Source organism: Apus apus, chromosome 1, assembly GCF_020740795.1.
Source record: "Apus apus isolate bApuApu2 chromosome 1, bApuApu2.pri.cur, whole genome shotgun sequence".
In the NCBI taxonomy this organism is placed as follows: domain Eukaryota; kingdom Metazoa; phylum Chordata; class Aves; order Apodiformes; family Apodidae; genus Apus; species Apus apus.
The window spans coordinates 196666191-196689223 of NC_067282.1; the positions used below are offsets into that span (position 1 = coordinate 196666191).

Genomic DNA, 23033 nt, shown 5'->3' on the forward strand with positions numbered 1-23033 from the left:
GAAATGAACACTATTTTGATAAATTGCTGCAATTTTAAAGATTTAGCATTACTCATGAAGATTCTTCTTGTAAGCAATTTGTTATTAAGAAGGAACAAATAAACCGAGCATGTAAAAATATATCTCTCACTCATGACCAATATTTTCTCATCACCATGGGTGGACTATTTCATTATAGTTGATAATCAGAGACTACAGCTGTCTGATTTTAATATATGAAGTCAAATATAAGTATCAAAGGGCCCTAAAATCCTTCAACCTTTTTATCCCTGAAAAGTTGAAAATTTTTCTGATCTTTATAATCTTATTTCTATCTCTTTCTTTTAATGACTATAACCTTTGAATGCTCAGGTTTTATTTAATTTGTATTTTCTAAACCCAGAAGTCACTGTGTTTCTCCCTAAGTGCATATAGCTTTCGCCCTTTACCTGCTGTTCCAGTTTATTTTTAGTCAATGTGCTATAAGATTGTCCAGACTGTGTTTGTTTGATGTCACAAAATGTTTTCAGGAAAACGTTAGAGGGGAAAAAAATATGCTTTGATCTACTGTACCTTGAAAGGTCCCAGCCCTGCAGTGGTATACTTACCAGCAGGGCACAGAGAAACACTATTTCAGCACAGCTTTCTGGCCCTGCAGGACTTAGACTGAATTCTATATTTAGAACTGTCAAGTATAAGATCAACTCTCCTAACAGAGATTCACCAGTTTTGCATAGTTTTGTTAGAAGGTAGCATTGAGAAAACATCTAATTTATCTCAAACCCTGCAGTTTCTATAAACAATAAATGCTCGTGAAAGTGAAATGAAATTCACATTTTTACAAAATGTTTGTTACTCAGATTATTTCTTGGTAGTAATTGTTGTGTATTTCTCTCAGTGGTGTAAAAGACTGAAATAGACATAATGCTTTGCTTTGAAGGAAAGCAGGAAATTACTCTTTCCAAAGTGACACAACAGTCAATGACACCTTCAGGATGGCACGTGTCATATAACATCTACTCACTTCAGTGAGATCCCTTGCTGGAGCTAATGCTGCCTGGGATGTAATATTCATGTGGGCATCAGCATGAGGATTAAGTCTGACATGTGGAAGGTTGCAACAGAATACTGACACCACTTTGGTGTGCTAAAGAAAGAGACTCAGAATGACAGATTGAAAGGACCGTGAAGCTTGTGACATACAGATCATTACCAATTAAGATGGAGGTGAAGGAAGAACTGGGGTCAAAAGGGCACCTGCCTCGTCCTCTCTCAAATTTGTGCGATTCCAGTTGAAACAGATGATCCTTTAAGAAAAAAAAAAAAAAAAAAGAAAAATCACAGAAAACAGCATAAACCTCCAGGCAAACAAAAAAACCCTTAGAGACAGGCTTTAACTTTGTTATACCTTTGAAATGGATTGACTGCATTAAGGAGAAAACACAATTATGGTTGATTACTGATGTACTTGCAAAAATTATCTGGATCAAATCACCTTTGTGTGTGCACTGCCCAGAAAGCATCATTAAAATATGCACTAAAATAGAATTTTTTTCATTTCCATGTAAGCAGGGAGTGAAGATTCCACAATCTTTTCTCCACATTATCTCAACATTAAATAGATATCTAGGTATGGAATGTGTTCTCCATCTTTAAACTTTTTTTTTTTTTTTTTTTTTTTTCCAGTAGTTGTTAAATATATCATGCTCTGTTATCTTATCTTGGTAGCTTTGAGACGTTTATATATATTTTCATAAAAGTATGCTCAGGAATGAATCCCCAGTTGTAGTTTTCAGAGCAGATGTAATTTAACAGAATGTCAGTATAAAAAGAATATTGACAACTTAGTTTCATTTGTCTGTATAAGGCTTTAAAGGCTGAGAAAGAATTTACAGTTTAAATTTTCATTTGTAATGCTACATTTATCCCAACCTTCTCAAAATAGCCTATTGATAGTTGATTAAAATATCAAGTAATAACACAATATTCTGTAACTATATATATTAACAAAAAAAACATACCACAAAATATGGGTAGGGGAGAAAATAAAGGCAAATAGAGAGAAAACTATGAAAACTTGCTAAAAACTATGCTACATATCTATCAACCCTGTGACTAGTAAACATTTTGATAGTCTAGGAGTTCCAGTTCTGTTAACAGTTTTACTCAAAAGTCTATTGAAGTGCAGGTTATATCAACATATCAGATAAATGCAAGCTACCTGTTCAGCAAACTAATCTCAGGTTTGTATTGCTAATAGACTACAGAAAATGTTTTGTGAGGCCTAATATTACATGTGATAGGATCCCAAACTCCCCAGAATTTTGAGGAGGATCTGCCTGGATCCCTTACAGCAAACACTCTAACTAGGTCCAAGAGGCCTTCTAACCATAAAAAACAGGTTTTTTTAGATCTGAATTTTCAGGTTTTTATGAGCATAACTCAGTATTCACACACACACAAGCAAAAAAAAAAAGCTCACTATACCTTGACTGGATAAAACAGCACCCTCGTTGTCCTTTTAGTCCTTATGTCATTACAGCAGGTTCTTTTTTCTGCTGTTGGTTACAATCATGTAATTTTGGAAGTCTGTAGGACATGCAGCTTGCTACCAAAAATTTTGCTTTTTAGAGATATGGAAACCTGATTATGTGTCTGCTCTCACCAATGTTTTGTCCACACTCTCCTTCAGATGAGTCACCTATGCCTATGCAACCCACCCTACAACCTTACTAATCTCTCTCTTCCCAAGCAAGTGCAATTGTCCCCAAAGAAAAATTGTCCCCAAATATGATGTTCTCTTCAGGTAGCTCCACTCATGACAGTTATGCCCTCCTGAACAAACAAAACAGAACAAAACACCACAACACATAAAAGGACAAAGAAGCAAAAGAGATGCTGACAATTGTAGGGGATAGAAAGCTGATAAGACAGTCGTAATAATAAGTATTTTCTTAAGAAGACAGAAAAAAAAAGATATAAGGAAAATGGGGAAGATGCAGAGATGTTAGTTCACTCACTGATGAATAAGTGAATATTTTTATGCATTTCCTTGAAAACAGTTAATTTGTCATAAGCCCCTCCCCTTCAACACAACTCCCTCCTTCATCCCTACATCAGCCAAGACGATGTACCTATCCTCTATTCCCATCTGCTAAATAGTACATGCCATTTTGCTGTAATTTCTAATAAACAAGTAAGATTCCCATTAGTTAGAGACTTTCTATAAAAATGGAATGAAATTCAGAATGCAGTTCTGGAAAAATAGGATGTTTCATGTCTACTTTAAGAGAAAAATACAACCTAAAATAAAAACTACAAGCCAAACACATACAAAATTTAAGAAAATGTCCTAAAACTTATGAGGTGGCAAAGCTTTCACAATCTCACCTCTCCAGAAGTTCTGGTGTGGGCCAAATCCTGGCACTTTAGTGTCTGATGTTAAAGCTGATATAGCAGAAAATAATCATCTTGAGTAGAGACTGGTGTTGCTGGAATATTATTCTTTGCTGTATCAGCTTCAATTCCACATCAGAAGTAACTATTCTCCCTCTGCTCTTGGGTAAATGTCAAACAAAGAAGAAATATTTCTCTGTGTGTGGAAATCTCAGCCCCATTCCATAGCAGGTATTTTTCAAAACAAAATACCATAACATTTCTAGTCAACAGGAGAAAAAATAAGAGTAAAGTAAACTCAGGAAGGGAAAGAAAAACCTTCTGAAACCACATAAGAAGACCAGGGAGTCATAATTGTCATAAAATATTATGTAAAGGAAATCTTTCTGAAAACCATCTGATTGATTTTGTTTATTCTCTAATCAGATATTAAAGTTCCTGATGAAAAAGTTTCTCTTCTGGTATCTGAACAAAACTAATTGTCAATGAATTTATTAAAGAAAAACAAACAAAAAAACCAAATAATTTTTAGAGAGAACGATGAAAAAGTGAAGAGATAAACTGAGAGTTAAAACATAACAGATTTTTCTAGCCTTAATGTTTTCTGTTCACTATTCCCCACAGTAAAATAAAGATGAATTTGTCTAAGAAGGGAAAAAGTAAGAAATTTAAACATGATTATAGAAAAAAAAACAACATACTCAGGTAAAGTGATTCGATGCAGAAACAAAATTATTTTGAAACAATAGTTGAAGAAGTTTTATTACCTATGTTTCATGATTTATAGTGTATGGCTCATATTTTATCCTATATAGGCAATAGAAACTGAATTTTTTTGTGTGCTGTAGGACAACACATGAACCCTCCAGGGCATCATAAACCACATTTCATATTCAGGTTTTCCCTTGGTAAAATGTCACTCAGAGCAGGGTAACTTGGCTGGTATGGGAGTCTTCCAGATGATGTGGAAGGATTTTGTGTCACTGTGTCCCAAATTATAGTATCAGAATGAAAAAGCTACTAGTGTAGCTTACCATCCTCCTGAGAGTCAGAATGAAATCAATTATAAATATAAATCCATCTGTTTTAACATTCATTGCTTAAATGTGATTAAAACAGCTAAATACATGACCAGAGAATGGAAATGCTATGAATTATGTAGAATCCTTTCATTATCTACATTTTAGTAGCTGAAATTTCTGAACAAGGATCTTAGCTTAAATATATAATCCAACTCTAACCCTGAAGGTAGATAAAAAAATTTGGATTTCAGTGCAACTTGGAGAAGTTTTTAAGAGGATCTCACCAGTTTTGATGTAAAGCAGGATGTGCATCTCGTAAATGCTTGCAGATGCATGTAACTGCCTGAAAAGTCACTGAAAATGTAAGCAATGACTCCTCCAGGAAAGATTTTCCACCTTCACCTTTTAGGACAGCATACCAAATATTACATGGTTGCAAGAAGTTATTCCCATCACTAGAGCAAATAACTGAAGATCAGGTGTTAGATGTGTCAACTTCCACAGGATGCCAGTTTAAGTGAAATAAGCGTCGCACATTAATAATCAGCTTTGAAGGCTAATACCATAATTCTAACCTGCCTTGGTGCTTGTGAATTTGGGATCACTTGAGAAATGTCAGAGGAAAACTGACAGTTTCTTAACAGATTATCCAACAAAGCAACTCAACATTGCCATTTATTTTATCTGCAATTTCAGTGGTTAGGGTAAAAATTACACAAAAAGTACATACGGGGGGCTGGGATTGGAAGTACAAACTTCCATGGATTTGGGGGAAAAAATGGAGTTCTGGGTTTGATTTATGATACCTATGACTCAGGAAACAATACACTTTCAACTACTATGAAAATAATAATGTTGTTTAAAAAAAAAAAAAGGAGATATTTCCAATGGCATCAAGAATTTTGCCATTAACTTGATATGAATCGATAATTTTAGACAATGAAGAATAATGCAGGCTATAAATAATAACGAAAGAGAAGGTCAATCAGAGCCATTAAAATTTAAAGACTGCATTTAACTTTTGTTGCAGAAAATTGCTTTCTCTAATGCCAAGTGCTGCTTTGCTCTGGTTCAAGACAGCATTTCTGCATGTGATTAATTTAAAACATATGCTTCCTTCCATTCCTATTCAGCAAAGTACCTAAGCCTATTCTCAACGTTAATACAATGACTATATCTTTTCACTAAATTGGGGACTTTCATTGGTTTTCCTACACTATTATTTTTATGAGAAATAATAATTTGATTTTCTGTAAGGGGATTTTTTTTTTCACTTTTTTTCATTATATTGCTCTTGGATTCACTGGTTCCATGTACTCCATTGTTCTTCTAATGTTATCTTAAAACCAAAGTAACAAAACAATGAAGAAAACATGGGAAAAACTGTGGTTTAGAAACTGCACTAAGTGGGGTGGAGAGTGGGACACAGTTACAACTTTATCAATGATCTTTAGTGCTATGGAATTGAATGTAACATATGAAATCTTCAAGACAGTAACAGAATTTATTTTATAGAGTATAATATTTAGAAGTATTCAACACAGCAGGTGTGCTATTTTTAAACAAAGAAAATGTTTGCTGTCCATAGGTACTTTCCCATTTATTAAAATAATTTAAAAATCTGTTTTAATCTTAACATTGCACCTTTGAAGTCTGGCAGTTTGCATGTCTATGTGTACCCATGTGCACTCACACAGCCTAATATGAAGAACCAAAGAGCTTACTTTAAAATGAATTAGATAGAAGATTTGTAAAGCATTTCACTGGTGTAACTGGATTTTTTCCTCATGTGAGAAACTGGATACTGAGTGAATCCAGAGACATTTGTGACCATAATAGAAATTGAGGTGTAATGAACAGAATAAACTTCACCTTAATGTGCATTCTCTTTTCCACTGTAATGCTTTTAGTATAAATTCACATTATAATATTTTGCAACTGTTATTTTGTACTGTATATTCTCAAAACATTTGTTTCACTTCTTTTCCTCTTTCTTGTATACTCACTTATCCTTACATTTTTATTTTAACATAGATGACACACTGAATACAATATGCAGAGGCCTTGTTTATGAAGGATGAACCTTGACTTCCTCATTAAAAATAAATAAATAAATGTGAAAAATAACAGAACATGTCTGCAAATCAGTTAAAAAAAAAAAAAAAAAAAAAAAGTCTCCAAAATGAATTACCAGCTCTATGACCTGTTTAATCTGTACATTTACTTCATCAAGAAGACACATGGTAAAGGAGATACACAGTAAAACTGCATACTGGGTCAGGCCTGAAAAGACACCTCATATTATACAGCCTTTTGTATTTAAGGAAACTAAATTCTGGCATGAAGAAGAATGTGTATTAGCAGTGTCTGAAAACTATAGTCCCAAACATTAGGTAGGTACCTAACTGTTATAAGTCCGACAAACTAATTCAAGAAATTAAAAGCCTAAAACCAACAGAAAATTAATGTAATGGAATTTATATAAAGGAGCCTGTTCTCCAAACACTGTTAATAATGTTAGTAAGTTTATATTGCAACCTACTGGCCTATTTAAGTCAACATAATGCAGTCATGCAGATATATGGGTGAATAACACAAGACTGTTCCAACAGTGAAAAAAAAAATATTTATTATCTCATTTATAATATCCAAACTAATTTTTAAAAGGATCTAAGCACTGGTAAAAATATGGCTCTGCTTGTTGTTAGAGGATTACTAACTTTTAAAATTACATCTTCCATGATCACTCAACCTTATTTTCCAAGCCAAATGAGGATACAGCATTAGGAACAGAGTCTTCAAAGAACTGGCTGAAGTAGTCAGGTCTCTGCTATTTGACATAATTAAGATTATTTGAGAGGTAGTATTTCTTCTGAGGATCTGTTTTCAATCCTCTTTACTACCCAGTGACATACTGAAAAGATCAATCGTCCTATGGGATGAGAGTGCATAAAATATTACAGGCATTAAATCCTCCCTAAAAATTCAGATGTATTTTTCAGGTCTATGCATTTTATTCCACAGTTAAATGATTAAGACACATTGGGGTCCAATCTGAAAACATATTTAAAATCTGGAGCTGTGTCAGATGGCTGTCTGAGTTTGCTAGAGGATTAGCAATTTGTGACTTGTGTCAAAATATCTGGCCTAAAGTGACAGAAATAATATATATCCCTGATTTAATGCATGTGAAATACTCTGGCAACATGAAAAAAAAAAAAGCAACACAATCACCCTGCATATAGATATCACAGACATTTATCCTTAGCAGTTCAGAATGTTTAAGCAGAAGTGATTGAATTGGTCAGAATTTTAGGAGATATACCTTTGCATGACCTTAAACTGGACACAGAATCATTAGGGCTCTATGGCACAAAATAGGACCATTAGAAAAATAAATTTTCTCTACATTGCACTAATGTGATGGTATATGTGAAAGTTCCAGGGACCACATAAAGGATTTCTAGAATTAATATGTATATGGAGATACAGTCTTATGACCAAGTGAAAATGGAGTTAAAGATAGTACAAAATCCACAAAGTGAAAGGATTTTTGTGGGGAAATGCACAGGCTTTACACAGAACCTTGCTAGCCAAGACTTTCCCTTTTCCTTAATTTTGACAGGCTAAACTTGTGTTGAGATTTTGGGGATCACATTAGACCTAATACCAAATAAAAGTTCTTTCATCTAGTGATGGCTATCATAAGAACTGGGGATAGAAGGAAAAAAAAACTAAAGAAGAATACAGCTCTATGGTTTGGGCTTGCAGTCTAGGCTCTGGAGTTGGATGGAGCAACAAATGCATTGGGCATGGAGAGGACAACAGCTACATTCAACTGAAAATGGATTTCAGAAGGAAAGCAGATACTCTCATGAATTTCTGTCTCTCTCTGTGGTGTGGAGCCTTAGATAACCAAGAGCCCTTTTGGAGAACTTCAACAGGGCATGCCACGATGTGGCATTCTGGAAAAAAGGGCAGAGGAATGGATCCACTGCCTCTTGATGACACATATGGATTGCAAGTAATACTTCTTTTAGTTCACTTTTTAATCTGGAATAATCTTCCTCGAAATATCTCAGTCAAATAAAAATAATTATCTGTCATAAATTATAGAAGAATTATAGAATATTAAGGGTGGGTTTTATAAACCTGTAAAAATATTAACTAAACTGTCATTGTTCAGTTTTTGCTGAGTTTAATTATGATGGCTAATATCTTATTGAGCAGTATTGCCACTCCTCAAACAGTGCCATAGACTTAATCAGATGCCCTCACTTAGAAAAATACTTTTCCTCATAAGTAAAGGTGGCAGAATCTAAAAATCATTATGATGAGTGCTGGAATATTTTACCTACTTCCATCAAGTTACCACACAGGTGGAGTATTTCTTTCTCTTTGGGATAATAGTATTATTCCTCTGTATTGATTCATTCTCTCCTGACCATCTGTCTTTAATCTGCCAAAGGTCAGGCTTAATATGATGAAAAATTCATTTTGTATGGTTGATCAATGCACATTCTTTACTAATCTGCCAAATTGAACTTAAACTTCAAGTATGGCCATATTTAGACAGCATTCAAAAGTAATGAATGTCATTCACCTCATTTTATGGATGGAGAGCACTGTCAAACAAACCTGTTGTCTGCTACAATGTGTAAGACTGACTGATAAGAACAACTGTGTTGATACAGAATACGTGTTTTTTTCCAGGACACTGGACTTAGTACATAGCTATTTGATGAAACTCTGTGCATAGTAGAAATATTAAAAAATCTAAACTGTTGAGATATGTCAAACTATAGTTGTTGTTAGGTATGCATCATTGAACCCTCCTTCTATATTTCCTAAATTTTGTTCTTGATAGAAAGATGATTTTATTTTTTTTTAGGAGTGATTTAAATAGTCATGTTTACTTTCCTATTTAAGGTTACAAAAAGACTGGGAGGGCATAAAGGATGAAGACTAAAGGTTAATGAGACCTCTGGGTGTGTTCAGGTTATTGAATGCTCTCAATACCAAGTTAAAGGTCAGAAGTTAACAAATTAGATTTTAATATAACCATATCTGAAGTAGTATTTCTTGGAATACAAACACAGTTTATATCTGAAGTACACCAGTAAGCCCTAGAAGGTGGAGGTTCAGACCCTGGTTCAGACTACTTTCATGTATTAGACAAAGGTGCTTCATTTAGGATCTTGGACATCCTATGAGCCTTGTTACAGCTGACAGTGACAGGCATCTCTAGAAAACCCTTCATTGGTCTTGCTATATGAGGCTGCTAATTAGGTGCCTCAGCTAAGTGTGTAAACTGGGATAACTTTGTGCTCCAGAGAAGAATATTGGGTCAAGTGAAAAATGCTAAAAAGAGGTTTCTCATTGTGATGCTGTGCCAAGAACTCAGCACTTGTCTGCGAAAAGAGGAATCTCAAACAGAGGAAGGGAAGTGACCTTGCCTATATACACACCATTGAACAGCATGTCTGGTTCTAGTGTCTGCACTTCCAGAACATGTGAAAATAGTGCAGAGAGTTCACAGGAAGGACAAAAATATGATTGAGGAATCCTTGTGATAGGAGGTTTAAGGAGCTATATTTATTTAGCTTATCAAAAAAAAAAAAAGTGAAGAGGTGGCTTGATCTTTGTGCTGAGGCACTTACATGTGGAAAAGATGTGGAAAAGATAGTGGGAGACTTTTCAACTTTGCTATCACAGGCATATCAAGGTTAAATGGCAGGAAGTTAAAGTTAGATAAATTTAACATTCAGTAAGTGGTTATTTCCTAACATTTAATTAAATATTAGGACAGCTTACCTGATCATGGAGTTACCATTATCTGGATTCTTTGAAATGACAATAAATATTTTCCTGAATATGGTTGAATTCAATGTCTGGGAGAAGTACATGGTACATCTATGTACTATGTAACTGACCACAGAAATTGTTCTGATGGTCCCTTCTGGCCTTTGCTTCTATTTATGCAATATCCATTATCCTTTTCCTAGCAAAGCATGGGAAGAACAGAATTGCCCTCTCTTCATTATCGTTACTGAGGTCCTCATAAAGAGTTGTTCATTAAGGTAATTACTATAACTAAATTTCATGATTTTCAACTTTTCACACAACCATATGTGTTCATTCTGAATGAACTTTTTTTAACCTGTGTCACAAGAGGACGTTTGCCTCTTTTTTTTGAAGGATTGGAGTTTGGCCAGTTATGGAAGTTGGGTTGTTATTTGAGTTGGTGCAGAAAATCTTTTTCATGTGTTGCTTGGCTAGTATTTTCTCATTTTCTTAGGACTGCATAGATAAGCCATGGGTTCAGTAAGAAATACCTCTTCAAGGTAGAGTTGATGTGAGTCTTTAGCTTTATCTTTTTACCTTTTGCAACACAGCACCTTGGTTGTATCCTCTGGGCACAGGGGTGATCTTCACTTAATTAATTTCCTGCTTATTGATAGCTTAGGTTTCATTTCAATCTCTCTTGAAATGCATATATATTTAAATTCCAAAACCTGAAATTATTTAGCCTAACTGAAATTTGAGGATCTTGGATTTTTGGGACAATTTTAGACCCTGTGATGTGGGTGTGCAGACTAGATAATGCAAAGAACCCCTCTGGTAAAATATTCAATGACATTGTGTTACTTACTTGGCTGCACTTCATATATATGACCGTGCAATATTGCTTTAAACATCACAGTTTAATGACTAGTTTCACATGAACTGGAGATGCAGGGGACTGCAATAAATAAGCAGTTCCATTGTATTCAGGATTACAGCTTCAATTCTGTAAATAGAGTGAGTTGAAATATCTGCTAAGATTTAGTGGATAGCATCCTAACTGGTGGCTTTTTATCCTTGCAGAGGGACACTGTGTCTCTGAGCAAATATTTTCAGCCTAAGAATTTGTCACATATTCTGTCTAATGAAGAGATGATCAACACCCACTTCTGTTAGGTCAGTGAAACCAGATGTTCCTCTGCCTTAATCCACTGCAAACTGAGAGCGGAGATGAGGTAATAGGAAAAACCACAGAGAGGGAGTAACTGGGCAGATCATTATTTGTTTTGATTAGAAAAATATCCTAAAATAATAGATATCAATATATCTACAATTTTTTTTCTTAACAAAGCTGAAAGAATGATGACATTTCCAAATGCTGGTCAAAAGTAGAAGAATTATGTCATGTAAAAATGAAACTGAGATATGACTGAAACATTCTCTCTTACCTTCCATGTCAACTCACTTCAATTTGTTAAAGTAAAAGTTGAGGAGCTCAGGTTGTCTACTTTTGGGTAACTAGGCAGATGGAAAACTTAGTGCACAACTGAACCTTATCTTATTTTTGCTTTGAATCACAGAGTATATAGAAAAAGAAGTGCCCCTCCCTAGAGCCAATGAAATATTAAGGGCAACATAGATTAGAAAAAAGAAATTTCAACTTGACTCATTTGTCCTTCAAGCAATCAAATACACCTGCTGCTTCACTAAAGGCAATTCCTTTCTAACAGGCCTTAAAGACCTAGAATTTGAAACTGTTGCTCCTCATAAGCAGAATGTCATCTGGCTAATTGAAGGGGAAATAGCATAGTAAGGACTACAACAGATTAAGAATACCTAGGGGAGACTCCCAAAAACGACCAGTGCATTTTGTGGAAAGAGTAACTTAGACCATCAGCCTTCTGAGGGTGGAGAAATACAGCTGTAGGCAGTTACTGAGCTAAATGAGGCCTTGAAAATGGTACTCTGCCAGTTCAGTGTACATATTAAAAATTTACAGTGTGTTCTGGAAGAAAAATTCTTAACGCACTGTTCTTTCCCACGGCTTTCATTCCCTCAACAGGTTTTGTCATGTGAAGATGACTTCCTCTCCAGGAATCAGCTCGATGTTGTCACCATACAGTTTTCAAAAAGTTAGGATATTATTTCTGTACATTATTTTCTTTTGTAATTTCCACTCATTTTGCAGGTCCTTTGGAGACAGAGTAATCTCTTCAGCTGTATTGGGTAGAACCCCCATCTGGATTTTTAAAGGTCCTTTGTGAGTTAGTTAATAAGGCAGTTTGGATCATTGAAAGGTGTCTGCAGCACCCATAAAAAAACCCAAAGAACAGATAACCCACTAAGATAAAATCATTCCCTCACTGCAGATAGCTAATCCAATCTAAGGCTTATCATAATTCACCTAGGGTATTTTGAGCTGCATACACCAGTAGTGGAGTGCTGTTTTACAAGCAGTGAGATGAGGAGAAACATAAGTTGAAACAGAAAGCACTTCTTCCAGTGCTCATCTTCTACTACCAAAACTGAGAAGTTTATATAAAGGAAGAGACCTGATGCAGATGCTTCCTCCCCCTTGCTGGCGTCAAAGGCAACAGGAGTGGCAAATGTCAATTTTGTGAGAATGGAAGTGGAGTAAATTTTTTCCCTGCACTTTTCTTCATATTTATATTTGGTTTGAAGACTTATCTCAGATTTTTTTCTACAGAGCATGTGGGAAAGATGCATATTTAATTCATCATGGGAAATCTGGGCTGGAGGGTCTTCCTTTCACTCTTGCTTTCCTCAGAAAAAAAAAAAAAAATTGGTGATTTTAATGAAATGAACTCTCCTTCATTTCTGCATGATAGACAGAAACTGGAGGAACCCAACCTATTCTGACTTGCATCATTTTTGACATCTGAAAGCATTACATGAAGTCAACAACAATGAGCTCACTACTGCCTGGGAGTTAACTTGCTTATGAGTTTTTTGGACAAGATTTTGTAATATGTTGTTTTGTCTGCAAGGTCAGCACTATGATTTTTTTTTCCCAATTTGTAATTTATTTCTAAGTGGTAGGAAAACACTGGGTAATATGCTGAAATATTTAAGGTTTTGAAAGCAACATTCATCAGAGTCAAGGTAACTGGAAAGAGAGAGAAAAAGTTGCATGTTGCTGTCAGTGACTGTAATTATATATTTTTAGAAAGGTGATGTCTGGCAACAGCTTTACTACAGTGAACAGCCTGGAATTACAAAGCAATATAAATTAAAGCAATATGCCAATAGAATGACTGCAATAAACCATTATGTACTAAATCTTTCAAATGGATACATAGCGTATCACAGAATTTGATTTAGAAAAATAGATTTGGTTAGACTCTGGTGATAGAACACAAGTTTGAGGTAGAATTCAATAAATCAAATATTTATTGCTTGTTGGTTTCTATGATGACATATTTAAATCTAATTTATTTATATTAAGGCAATATACATAGTATCATTACATTTCTATAAACATGAAAAGCCTGAAAGAAGCATTTAAACATGTATAATGTATCATAGTACAATTTGATTGTGAAAGATTTCAGTTACTACATACTAATTTAGATTAATATTTGCTAGAGAGATTGGCTAGAGGGATGGACATTTCAATTGTGTTTTATAAGAAATGTAGAGGTTCTGATTTTCAGCAAGTCCAAGGAGTAATCATCTGTTAATAAGGCAAGTAAATTCTGCTTATTTTTGGACACAAAAAAAATCTCCTTTTGGCTTCACTGTTTGTTGGCAAGAGCCCAGTGTTTTCTTACCAAATCACTATTCAGATATGTGTGACTTTATGTAAACTTTTAATACAAACCAACAACAAACTAAATTTTCCTGCAAGGTGTAACTATTGAGCACCAAGAACAAGAGCCTCAACAGGATGTTTTGTTCCACAGGTTGTTTCTCTTCAGCCTGCTCAGTCAACTGTGAGATATAAGGTTACATAAAATATAGTCCTGCTATTTTATCATGCTCTTAGACACCTATATCTCTAATTTGTTGTTACACACAGTTTGTAATTAAAGAACACTGAAGTTTTTTACTGAGAGGGTCACATCTTCCCTTAGCTCAGGAAGCATTATTGAAACGTACAGTTAAGATTCCTGACCACATACCAAGTATTTCCTCTGTATTTATACTGTTGATTCATAGTTCTGCCTGGAAGAGGGAACCCAGCTTCACATGCTGTGTTAGCCAGGTATCTAGATACACATAGTCTCTCTGTTTATCTCCCACCTTTTATACCTCTATATCTCTGCAAAGTGTCATTGTTCAAATGTATATACGGCTGAAATACACCTTGTGCTACTTAAAGAGACTCTGTTCAGAAGCAATTTACTTTGCAGACCAAAGTTAAATTTTACTTACATTGAAGTTCAACATATTTAATAAAAATGTCAACAATATGTTAAAAAAAATTCCTTTCAACAAGCTGCATACTATTAACTGCTTTTAAATGCATATAGCTGCATATTATAAACAAGCACTTAGCCTTCACATTTAAAGTCTGAATTTTAATAGCTTTTTAATAAGGATCTTTAGGTCATTTTTAGGAATGGAATGGGATCATTATATTTTTAAGACTGTTTTATTTTTTAGAATCCTTTCTATGACAGTCAGACAGCAAGAAAGAGGCCAGAAAGCTGAGGTGGAAGAAATGGGGGACAGTAATCAAAAGTCACTGGATAGATATACCATGGCTAAACAGACACATCAGCAAACAGACTGAAATGCAGTTTTCTGAGAAAGGATCTTGTCCCTTTGCTTATTGCAGTACCATCATGTCCTTATCCGTCAAAGAAAGCAAAGAAAGCAGAGCAAGCAAAGTCAAAGATTACAATTTGCCCACTCAACCACATATCATGTGTTATTTTTAACTTACCATACACATGGCACCTTTCTTTTTTAATCCTACTGGTCAGCTTTTCAGATAAGGGAAACCAATATAGCTACTTATTAGTGTAGCAAATATATTTCCTGTTGGTCTACACAAACGGAAAAATGGTAATTTTCCCATGACTTCAGTGTGGGCAAAATTTTAGAGCTTCTGTTTGACAACAGAGAATAATAAACAAAAACACAGGAAGGATGGATGGACAGTGATACATACGGGAAGGATCATGGGCCACACATTCTTATATACAAGTCTTGTTTCTCATTTTTTTTTGTTTGGTTCTATTTTTATTAGCCTGTTGCTGATGCTTTCTTAAATAGTGTTCTTAAATATACAGACATTGCTTCCTTCAAACTCTACTAGGAAGCTTGACAGGAGGTTCAGGAGAGGACCAAAGATAACATGCAAATTGCCTTATTTTAAAATTGCTTCTTATTTTGTTCCTCATTTTTAGAAAATGTTGTATTTCTGCAATTCAAATAACTCAAAATGTATGCACTGTGCTGGGTTCTTCTGATTTAAACATCAGTTGGAGATGCACAGCAGGGATTGGATCCTTGAAGATTATTTCTGGTGATGTGCTTCTAATTTGGTTTGTCAAAGGGATGCATCTTTACTTAGAAAAGCTTATTCAAAGTTTTTTCAGTAAAGTATCTTAACTGATTTATATGAGTGAATTTAAAAAATGTTATATCTGCAATTAATATTCATTCAAGCCAAGTATTTATTTTAAATCAGTTCCAGCCCCTGTCCTCTGTTTTCCCATTGTTCTGACCAATAGATCAATAAACAATAATGTAGGTATGGGACAAGTCTGAATTACTTTAGCTCAAAAGGTACAAAGTTGTCAGATGTGGAGTACAACAATTACAGTGTTATAAGAGCATCAGTTCCATGACAGTTTCTCAGCTTTACCAGGAGACATTACTAAATATGAATCAACTAAGCAAGACCATTGTCCATCACTACCTCTGCTATGAAGACAGGCTGAGGCAGTTGGGGCTGTTCAGCCTGGACAAGAGAAGGCTCGAGGTAGACCTTATAGAGGCCTTCCAGTACCTGAAGGGGCTACAGGAAAGCTGAGGAGGGGCTTTTCATCAGGAAGGGTAGTGATAGGAAAAGGGGTAATGGTTTTAAACTGAAAGAGCTTAGATTTAAGTTGGACATCAGGAAGAAATTCTTCACCATGAAAGTAGTGAGGCACTGGAACAGGTTGCCTAGGATGTTGATGATTCCTCCTCCCTGGAGGTGTTCAAGGCCAGGCTGGATGAGGCTTTGTGCAGCCTAGTCTAGAGGGAGGTGCCCCTGCTCATATCAGGGAGGCTGGAGCCTGATGATCTTTCAGGTCCCTTCCAATTTTAACCATTCTCTGATTCTGTGATTGCATCATTTCTTCCTCACATTTGCCAGTAAAAACATTTGGGCTTAAGGTGATCTCCGCCTCACAAAGTACGTGACTAAGAATCCCTGATTGCATTCCTAAAGTACTTATCACATGTGCCTCTCTAGCACATCTCCTATTAAAACACTATGCATTTTGTTGTATGGTATATTATTTCCTAAAAAAAACCCAAAACAAAACAACAAAAAACCAACCAAAACCCCCACAAAAACCAACCAACAAACAAATAAAAAACCAAACCAAAACAAAAAACCAAATAAAACAAAACCAGATTGGGTTAAAATAAGCTAAATATTTTAAAAATGTTAATAAGAATTTTTCTATCAGCTTACCTAGTAATAAAATAGTAACACTGAAACGACTTTGAATTCTTCGCGTCATAATCATTAGGGACTTCCTCTAGTCACAAACAGAATTTTAGACCAGCATTACATTTAATCAGGGAAAATTCCTCTTGTATGTTTTGTATGTGAACTCTGAGCATTTAAATTCATGTTTATAACCATAGAGGTTTTGATGCAATCCAGACCAAAAGAGTCATTACTGTAAAATAAATTTCTTACCTCTGATGGATGTCCAGCTCTAACAAAAGTACAGAGTGGATCAAAAGCTCCTGTTCCACAAGCCAGAAGATGTGTTCTGTTGTATCGGTGAAGGACACGGATGTAATTTGCACATTCATCCTAGTTTACATAAGAAATAATCACGGGAAAATATTAGCATTTAAAAATTATTTCTTTTTAATATCTTAGGTGCCCTTAGGTGAAACTCTGCATATTGAAACTTCCTGTTCTGTTTATTGTAACATCTTATTTCTCCCATTTCATATTAGTACCTAAGTACTACCAAATTAATGGATGGGCACTTTTTTGACATGAAAAAAGCAAGTTTAGTGCATTTATCACAATTTATTTTAGTTACTTATCCAGTAAGTAGTAACCAATTTACAAAACACACTTTTGTGTTTGTTTAATCTCAGAGATGTTCTGCAAATATAAACATTTGTTTTACTAAGTATTATTAAATACACTAGACATTAGACTCCAAGCATGAGATGTGAATAGTCAACAAATGACTTAGTTTTCAAGTTTAATAAACTTTATCAAGAAACATAACACTTTTTCCTTGCCTTTTTTTTTTTTCCATAAAACAACCTCACCACTAATTTCTTGTGTAATTAATTGCTAATCATTTTTTTAATATATATATATTGTATAGCTTCATTCTTTATCTGTTCCCACTGTTCAAACCCTTCTTTGAAGAAGAAATTATTCATTCCCCCAGGGCAATACTCTGGGACTCATTAGTGTATTTGCAGCTTCATAAATATTACAATTAAAAAATTTTCAAACACCCCTTTGAGATGTAGAGTCATTTTCCTTCCTGTGCTAAACTAGAAACGGAGATAGTGAGATAAAAGTATCCGTTGATTTGAGGACTCCTGGGACTTGGTTTTACAGAGTTTTTAACATTTTGCAGTGATTATGTTTGGAGTAAAAATACTGTTGTATTGCTCCTAATTTCTGCAACTCAGACCCTGGGTTTTTAGACAGTAACACCAATTTTAAGGAGGCAATTATAATGAGATTAATTTTAGCTAACTTTAGCTGTTCTAAAGTTTAGACATATAATTTATGCTGTTCTAAGTTTTTTTCAATAACCAACAAAGAAGGACAGATATCTCCAAAAGACAATTAATTCTATCCTAAAATGAATGAGTGGAGGAATTTCCTTTTTGAAGATTTGTTGTCTTTTGCTGATGACTACTTTATTTTTCAGACTGCTGCATTTATATGAGAACACTCCTGGGTTTTACTGACCATCTGCAATAACTTAATGTCAGAGAGAATGAGCCTACCACAGAGATATGGGCAAAATTCAGCCCTTACAAATTCACATTAGGTTCAAAACTAAGATACTATCTTTCTTTTTCAACCCCCTGTGTCATTTGGTGGAAGACTTCCAACTGGTCCAACATATCAAAAAGGATCATAAGAAAAATCTGTCCTTTGATACATGATTTTCCTTAACTATTCACCTTGAAGATATATGGTGCTAGTTGAAAGAATGTAACCTACACAGGCAGATAACCTGTTACATATATATCATGTATATGAAAAGGACAATTGAACCTTGCAGTATCTTACTTTTGGAATTTTTAAATTAAATTAATTAATTCTTAACTAATTTATTAAAAAAAAAAAAAAGGAAAAAAGGAAATGAAATAAATATAAATAAGGTTTGCCTTCACATGGCATCCAAATCCAAGCTTCTCACCTGGACAAAAATTTGTAGACCCACTGAAAAAAAATGTGCTACTTGAATTATCAAAAAAATTGAGAAGGATGAGTTGAGCCGTGATCTGCTACACCAGGATCAGCACTCAAAGGCAGAAGTACCCATTTTGTATGTCCATCTTGCAAACATGTGCTAACTGGTGGTAGAAGAATGGTAATATTTAGGAATTTTACAAAGCTTTGCAGTTTTTAGTAGGTGCTTTAATGGGGACTGATGCTATTCCTTGTTCTCCGTCCCCTCCAAGAACGACTTTTCTGACATATAGCCTCTGATCTCTCTCAGTGGTGGCCTGATCTTTACTTCATAATTTCCTTTTTAATCCACATATGCCTGCAGCTCTTGATGTTCATCTCAGAAGCACTGTGGAGGAATAGAGACCTTTGGATTTTTTTAAATGGGCAAAAATTAGTAATTTTTTCTCACGCACACCTTCACAGAAATGCCTAAATTTTTTGCAGAAAAACCAGGATGAGATACCAAACACAGAAAAAAAATAATTCACGTAGCTAAACTGTATAATTTATAAACAATTTTTTAAAAGGACCTATTCTGGGAAGTTTCAGGCAGCTAGGCATTGCTGCTGGTCCCACTTATAATATCCTGTACACATAACAAGGAAGAGTTGTGTCAGCAAAGAAACATCAAAATAAATTTTCTTCCTACTGTATTTATTAATTAAGTGTTGTGGTTGTCTTTAGGAGGCTCTGTAGGCATATTAATAGATCTGTGGAATGTCATTCATCTGAAACTTCTCAGTGTGAAGGAGTTAGTCATCACTACAGAATTTGATTTCTATACCTGAATGATTTCCAGTTCTGATAAAATATTTGAAAGGATCTAAAGTTCTCACACCACAGGCCAACAGGTGTGTTTCCTGGCACACTGGATGAGAGCAGAAGGATTTTTTCCTTGGCTTTATCTGGATCAGAAAACTGTGGCCTGAACTTAAGGTGATACACATGGTGATAACACAAGGCTTTTCTAACTGTCCTACTAAGTCTGTTACAGGCTCTCTCAAACTGTGTTTATGGCTACAATACTTGCAGTTTTACTGCTACAAGATGAATTGATAACTTTTACAGGTTGTAAGAGCTTGTAAAAATGGCCTCTGCTGTTATAAAGAGATACAGAGAAAACACGAGATACCTCAAAACTGAGATGCTCATTAAAACATTTTTAATTCTACTAAATATTAATTATGCTCTGATCTTAACAGATCTTTTGCTAAGCAAAATAAAGAAACACCATGGAAATAAGTAAAAAGGTTTGAAAGAGTACTGATGTGTAATTTTTTGGTGAGACTTTATGGAGTGAAATGGCAAAGGGTTGATTTTAAAAGATTATGCCATTAAGGCAATATTGGTTTACGGCTACAAAAAAGGAAGGTGAAAAGGAGAGTAATAGGAGAGGTTTTGATTCTAATTTATATTCCTTTCAGGTTGAGCAATTTATCTTCCTGAATACTAAGCATGCTAATGAAAACAATTAAGCTTTCCCTAGAATGAGTTCGTCTGAGTAATTCAAATAGTGCTACACATAATTAGGTTTCATGTGAGGGTCAGAATATTGTTTGGTATTGTTTGGTATTACAATATTTCCATCTTTTACTTCTTTTAACATTTTTCTTAAAGACTCCAGCTCTGGAGTTCAGTTATTATTTTAAAATTCTGAGTTTTTCTTGTAAACAAACACCTAACTTTCATAGTACAGAGAGATGTGGGACAAATAGGAAGTTCTTTAAATGATGGCATTCATTACAATGCAAATCTGAAAACTAATAATAATAGAGTCTGAAGTGGATACATTTACATTACATTTGAACAAAAGTACCTATTTCTTTGTTTATTGAACCCGAATAATATTGTCAAAGTATCGGAAAATTAATCGTGTAGTGGTAAAGAAAAGATGACAGAGCTTTAACTGTAATAACAGCTTATGCTGAGAAATAAAATTAAATAAAGCTCAAAAAATTTAAGTTTTGGATTAATTTAATATGACCACAAAGTTTGGATAATGTAGTAAACCACAGTTTTCAACCAAAGAAACCTAAAATTGCACACGAAATGCAATCAACTTTTAAGATGCCTCAAAACCGATCAATTATAGGCCAGGTGAATGTAAGAAGTAAAGTATCATCTTGGTTTTTACTATCATTATTTCCCAATCTGATTCAGCAGTTCCCTTGATGTGGACGGTTCTCATGCTGTACTTCCAACAAAAATCTTTATAGCTTCCTAATCTTCACTGGGAATATGTTGTGGTTATCATCAAGGCCGCCTGCTTGCTGTGTTTGTGGAAAAACTGCATGTGCCCTGCTATGTCCTACGTTCCTGTCACTGTTGCTGTAAAACTATCATCATTTTGAAATTGTTTGCTACAGTGTGAGCTCTCTCAGCTGTGGGATTTATTAGGTGTTGTACTTGATGTGTGTTTATGAGGTGCAGATAATGAGCCTGGTGGACTGCAAAATTAAAGAGAGCTCCTATCCAGAAGAACTTTCATCCTGTGGTGCCAATGATATCAGCTGCTATATGTCAGTGAGCTTTCAGGTCTTTCCCTAGGAACTGATTACAGTCAAAGCATTGGATAATGAGAGCAGAACAGTTCTGGGGCTCATTAAACCAGAATATTTCTATTAGTGTACCGAAAAACATATAGGGCAAAACAATTTGGAGTATATTTTATAATTACTAATAAATTAACTGTTTTTTTGAAAGTATTCTGGAGAACTTGAATTTTAAATACAAAACAGAATGTGAAAATGTTGGAATGGAGAAGGTGTCCTACATGCATGAAAGGGAAATAGGAATGAGAAAGGAGAATTATTCAGGTATCTTCTTTAACATTACCAGAAAAAAGAGTGAGGAGAAAGTTCAGATGATCAAAAGAATTCATTGCCTGTTTATGAACTGGTTTGTAAAGCAATTAAACAAATAATTCCGTATATTCACAGCACGTTTTTAAGATACAACACTCAGAATTAAATCTGTACTTTGATCTCTCTGAAGTTAAAGGATGCCTGAATGCTGGTTTTGGACCAGTCACTAGTACAATTAAAGTATATTTGATTTGTGATTAATTATACTTACAGCTTCTCTTCCTTTAATTATACATTCTTCTGCCTGCAGAGGTGTACTGGGCCAGTGGATCTGAAGGAAACAAACAAACAAATACAGAAAATAATTGAAATGGTAGTCTGATCATGTCAATCCAGCTTTCCCTCTAGTTTTCTTGGGAAAGACTTGTAGAACAGAATTATAGAATCATAGAACAGCCCAGGTTGGAAGGGACCTGGAAAGATCATTGGGTCCAACATTTCACGGGAAAGGAAGCTGAGATGAGACTATCTAGCATCCTGTCCTTTCACATCTTTAAAACCTCAAGGGATGGAGACTCCACCATGTCCTTGGGGAGGATGTTTCAGTGATTGATCTCACTGTAAAAAATATATTTCTTAACTCCTGGTGCAAATAGTAAACATTACCCCTTGTCTTCTCCATGTGGAGGAATAGCTCCTGTCCTCTTTCTAACTGGAATACTGTGATGAGTTCCTTCTGAGCCTTCTCTTGTCTACAGAGAAAAGATCTAACTTCTTCAGTCTGTTCTTGTAAGGCAGATTCTTCAGCCCTTTGATCCTTGTCTATACTTGGTTCTTTGGTTATGTAGTCCCAGGTGCAGGACTTTACATTTGTCTTTCTACTTGACTTATCATACTATATATACAGTTTCTCTTGTATTTTAGAAAGTATAATAAAGATTCTGTTACCATTTGAACAGTTTTCAAGTATTCCAGTCTTATTTTTTAAAATCTATAAAGTTAGGAAATGTTTATTTGAAGCATAGCTATTTTGCTTACGGTAACTCAGCAAAATTAATACTAGCCAACAGAATGTAAAGGAACTTAATGTGCAGAACTTGTTCTATAAATTCAGTAGAAACTGCTTTGTTAAATTGTCAGTGACTTATTGATATTAACAGAATATTAATTTTTAGCTACTGATTTCCTGCTTTAAGTGACACTTAGGAAAGAAAATGGTTTACAGGGAAGTTAATAAGGGTCAGCAATTAAACTCATGGGAGTAGAATCAGCTCTTTACAGTCAGTTATTTGAAGTGAAGCCAAATTACACAAGCAAGATATTTTTCAGCTACCTACTGTATAAAATTCATATTTTCTTCCAGATGCATCATTTGTTTGGATGAAAACAATGTTAAACAATGACTGAAAAGAC

The 23033-nt window shown here is 34.8% G+C and overlaps 1 protein-coding gene across 1 annotated transcript in view; it reads right to left on the reverse strand.

Moving 5' to 3' along the window:
* Positions 1 to 23033, reverse strand: part of SEMA3E (semaphorin 3E) — a 143578-nt gene that overhangs the window by 41591 nt on the left and 78954 nt on the right. Inside the window, exons 3-5 of the mRNA XM_051644194.1 lie at positions 21892 to 21951; positions 17068 to 17187; positions 1193 to 1286 (exon numbers count right to left, since the gene is read on the reverse strand). Coding sequence (XP_051500154.1) covers positions 1193 to 1286; positions 17068 to 17187; positions 21892 to 21951 — 274 coding nt within the window. The remainder of the gene's footprint in view (positions 1 to 1192; positions 1287 to 17067; positions 17188 to 21891; positions 21952 to 23033) is intronic.